Source organism: Malurus melanocephalus, unplaced genomic scaffold (genome assembly GCF_030028575.1).
Source record: "Malurus melanocephalus ecotype Western Australia unplaced genomic scaffold, MMel_1.1 scaffold_162, whole genome shotgun sequence".
Lineage (NCBI taxonomy): Eukaryota > Metazoa > Chordata > Aves > Passeriformes > Maluridae > Malurus > Malurus melanocephalus.
The window spans coordinates 200,742-204,864 of record NW_026623394.1 but is presented as its reverse complement, the minus strand read 5'-3'; the positions used below and the strand labels follow the sequence as shown (position 1 = coordinate 204,864).

Here is a 4,123-nt window from a genome sequence, read left to right as displayed (position 1 = left end):
TCCACACACCTCCGCGCCGCTAGGGGGCGCTGCGGGCGGCGGGATGCCGGCGTGACGTCACCGCGTCGCGCGCATGACGTCACACGCCGGCGCCGCCATGGAGGCGGGCGAGCGCGGAGCCGCCATCCCGGGATGTCCCGCGGGGCCSTGGGCCGTGGGCGAGGAGACGGCGATCCTGCACGGCGGATTCCTGCTGGCCGCCCGCCTGCTGCAGCCGCGGCCGCTGCGGGAGCTGCGCAAAGCCGACTGGCCCCGCGCCGGGGTGCCCATCACCGACGCGCTGCGGGAGATCGGCGAGCGCTGCCCCTCGCCGCGGGRCCACGGGCTCTGGAAGAAGGAGGCCGTGGCCATCGTGTGGGCGAAAATCCTGCTGCCGGCCCCCCCCGCCGCCTCGCTGGAGTGGGGATGGAAGGATGACGGGTTCTTCTCGGTGGGCGCGATGATCCCCGATGTGAACCACACCGCKCTCTTCGAGCTGGTGAAGGCGCTGCGGGCGCCGCGGCTCTTCGTGCAGCTGCTGCTGGCGCTGCCTCCCGATGTGTGCCGGGGGCAGCTGGAGAGCTTGGTGGAGTACATCTCCAGCGAGACATCCCCGTCGGACATCAGGTTCTTCCTGGACGTGTGGTGGGAGGTGATGAARCACAAGGAGGGACAGGAGGACGCGATGGTGTCCGCGTTCGGCGCGCTCATCCATCAGCACGGCGGTGAGTCCTGCCTGGAGGATGGTCTGCAGCCCCCCAAGAGGTTCAAGGGTGACCCCGGGAACCCCCCGGCTGCCAGCGGGCTGTCCATGGTGCTGCTGGAGGGGTTGGAGCACACCCGCGGCAGCATCGCCCAGCCCCGSCTCCGCTGCTACGCCCTGGCCAACCTGGCCGAGCTGCTGCGCCTGAGCGCTGGGCTGGGGAGCGGGGACAGCCCCCTGCCCATCACAGAGTACCTGGGCAAGCTCGGTGCCGTGGTCAGCCTGTGGTGCAGTGACACTGACAGCCMGTACCACCCCTGTGAGCTGGGAGAGAAGGTCAGGGAGGCAGAGAGGAGCCTGAGCCTCCTGCCCGTGACCAAACTGTCTCGTGAGGAGCTCTCTGTTGGCTTGRACTTGCTGCTCAGCTTGCTGCAGGCCTGGGGAGAGGAGCTGCAGGACACTCTGAAGGGCTCTGAGGAGCTCTGCTAYGAGAGCTATCGGCTCCTGGACACTCTGACCGCCCTTGGGAAGAGCCTGGATTGCCTCTCACAGACCGGGGACCTGGGGGAGGGTGAGACACAGGCAGTGTCAGAGCTGGCACAGCTCACCAAGGACTTTCTSAGGGACACCAGCGCTGTCCTGGAGGGTTTGGACACCAGCTTGGTGTCTTCAGTTGCCATGGCAATCATTGCACAGAGGCTGGAGCGCCATGTGGACACGTGCTCTGTGTTTGCATCTGAAAGGACCTGGGCCTTTTCAAAGGCCTGGGTCGAGTGCCTTGTTGAAAACAAAGCTCTGTTCCAGAAACCTGAGCTGGTTTTGGAGCTGCTGGAGACGCTGGTGAGCTTTGCCAYGTCCTGCCAAGACAAGGAGGCCCGAGAGCTGCAGATGGAAGTGAGCAAAGCCATCGTGGAGTGCTACRCTGAGCTTTCACTGCCTGACAAAAACAAAGTGATCTCAGGTGTCCTGGCATCCTGGGGTGGCCAGGGCCTGTCCCAGAACTTGCAGGTTGTCAGGGAGGGCTTCCAGGAGGACCTGAATGTGACTCTCAACCAGATCACYAAGAGTGTGTCTGATGAAGGGCTGAGCAGGGCTGTGGCTGCTGTGGCCAGGCTCACGCTGCTCTACCCCGAGGCCACGGTGAAGCAGGTTTGTCACCTTGCTGTGGTCAACCTCGGAGCACACCAGTTCCTCRGCCAAATCCTCTGCTCCTTCCCAGCACTGAGCTCCCTGGAGAGCCACGAGGATCCAGGCAGGCCAYGCAGCCTGGTGGTGAGGTGTCTGGAGGAGGCGGTGTGGGGGAAGCTTTCCACTGCGAGGGAAGAGGAGCAGTTCCTTCAGTTCCTGACCTTTCTGATGCAGCCACCCTCAGCCACCCCTCTTTTAACACCTGCAGAAGTGACCAAAGCCTTTGTCCTTCCCTGTTTGAGGTCAGACTCTCCTCAGATTGAGCTGAGCCTGCAGATCCTCAGCAAGGTTTTGGSAATACCGTGCTGTTCAGAGGAGCACTGGATCAAATCCTGCCACCCTTTCCCACTCATCCTCAGCCTCTGCAAACTTCTGGATGGTTACACCAAGTTCTGGCATCAACCTAAGGAGCAGCTTTACCCTTCCCTGGAGACCAAAGACCTGATTCTGAACATTCTCTGCCAGCTGTGCGAGGTGCTGGGGCCAGAGAGCGTCCCCTCTCCGGAGCTGTGGGTGCAGTCGCTGGCCTGGCTGCACAGGAAGGTGGCATCGCTGGACTGGACYGTGGGGCTCCGTCTGAAGAAGCTTTTCGGGGACCACTTCAAGAACGAGGTGCCGGCCACGCTGTTCGAGGTGTGCAGGCTCCCTGAGGACGAGTGGACGTCGCAGTCCCTGCCAGCCTACGGGCCGGGCAGCGGGCTGCTGGCGTGGATGGAGTGCTGCTGCGTGTCCCCRGCGCTCAGGGACACCATGCTGGAGCTGCTCGCCGTCGACGTGGACAACCCCGAGGAGGTGAAYCTCTTCAGCAAAGGCTTCCTGGTGGCCCTGGTGCAGGTGCTGCCGTGGTGCAGCCAGGCCGAGTGGGGGAGGCTGACGGCCGTGGCGGAGCAGCTGCTGCAGAGGGAGGTGCTGCACGTCCCCTACACSCTGGAGTACGTGCAGCACCTGCCCCTGCTCAACCTGCGCCCCTTGGCCCGCCAYCTGCAGCTCTCCGTGCTCTTCCTGCGGGGCTTCCAGCTGCTCTGCAGCTCCAGCTGCTCCACCTGGCTGCCTCCCCACGCTTGGCTCCACGTRGTGCAGCTCTACTGCTCCAGCCTGACCGCCCTGCTGGCCTCCGCCAAGGCYGCGGTGGGGTCCCCGTCCCAGCCCAATGAGGGTGGCACCTTCGTGCAGGAGGTGTCCTTCGTGTGCATCCAGGTGCTGTGTCACCTGCTGCACGTGGCTGCCATGCTGCCCGGCGGGGGCTGCGGGGAGCCATTGCTGGTGGTGGCCCTGGAGGTGCTGTCGCAGTACGAGGCGTTCAGCGGGGCCGACGCGTCCCCGTGCGCGGCGCTGCGCAGGGCCAACGACAGACACTTCCTAGAGGCCATCACAGACAGCGTGGGGGACGAGGAGCTGCGGGGAACCCTCCTGCAGAAGCTCAGCAAGCTGGGAGCACACTCAGCAGGGGARCAAGCTTGAGGAGCTGGAGAGGAGAGCACAGATCCCTGATCTGGACTTTGTGAGATTTGTAATAAACCCTTATTTTTCACTTTTGCATTTATTCCCTCCCTGCTGTTTTCTTCCATGCAACAGTGGAAGTAGCCATATAAAGATGTGTAGGAGGAGCCACTTTGGTTTTCCATYGGAATAACTGGAACAGAGCTGTTCCTGAGCCAAGCTGACGGTTCTGTGGCTGCAGCCTTGCCTGCTGGCAACTCTGAATTTACACAGCAGTCTCCAGCACTGAGGAAATCACTTCCCTCTGGCTCCTYTGCCACCAGCCCTCTCCTAGTCCCGGGAGAATTGCTGGTTTCACCACGGGCTGCCCGAGGCTGGGAAGCCATTCAGAGGCTGGGGAGCGAGTTGGGTGAGTTTAGGACAGGCAGGAGCCTTTGGAAATCGGCGTGTGCTGCTCCTGCCCGGAGGTGGGGTTGCAGCAGTAACCCCACATGTAACGCCCCCACCCAGCAATGAACGGCACGTGGAAGAGCCAGCCAGTGGTGTGACTCAGAGAGGAAATCTTTATTGGTCTCCTGATAGTAAATAGGGCAGTGTTAGTGCAAAATGAGGTGCCTCATTGGCTGGGGTTGTTGGTTTGTTTTTTTTGTCCTTACATAAGGCACGTTATTCGCAATGAAAACAGGGAGATACAACATCTGTAACGAGTTGCAAGCGGTTTGTAACATCAGCTGCTCTCGGTCCTTACTGTGATAGCTGCGGTTCTGCAACAACCACAGGTCGGAAAAAGCCCTTTTTTTTTTTTTTTTTTTT

The 4,123-nt window shown here is 61.7% G+C and overlaps 1 protein-coding gene across 1 annotated transcript; it reads left to right on the top strand.

Annotated features, from left to right (window-relative positions):
- Positions 1 to 95: 95 nt before the first annotated feature.
- Positions 96 to 3,409, top strand: GEMIN4 (gem nuclear organelle associated protein 4). Its single transcript, XM_057371920.1, has one exon. It carries the CDS (start codon positions 98 to 100, stop codon positions 3,329 to 3,331), a length of 3,234 nt encoding a protein of 1,077 aa, XP_057227903.1. The 5' UTR covers positions 96 to 97; the 3' UTR covers positions 3,332 to 3,409.
- The last annotated feature ends 714 nt before the right edge of the window (positions 3,410 to 4,123 follow it).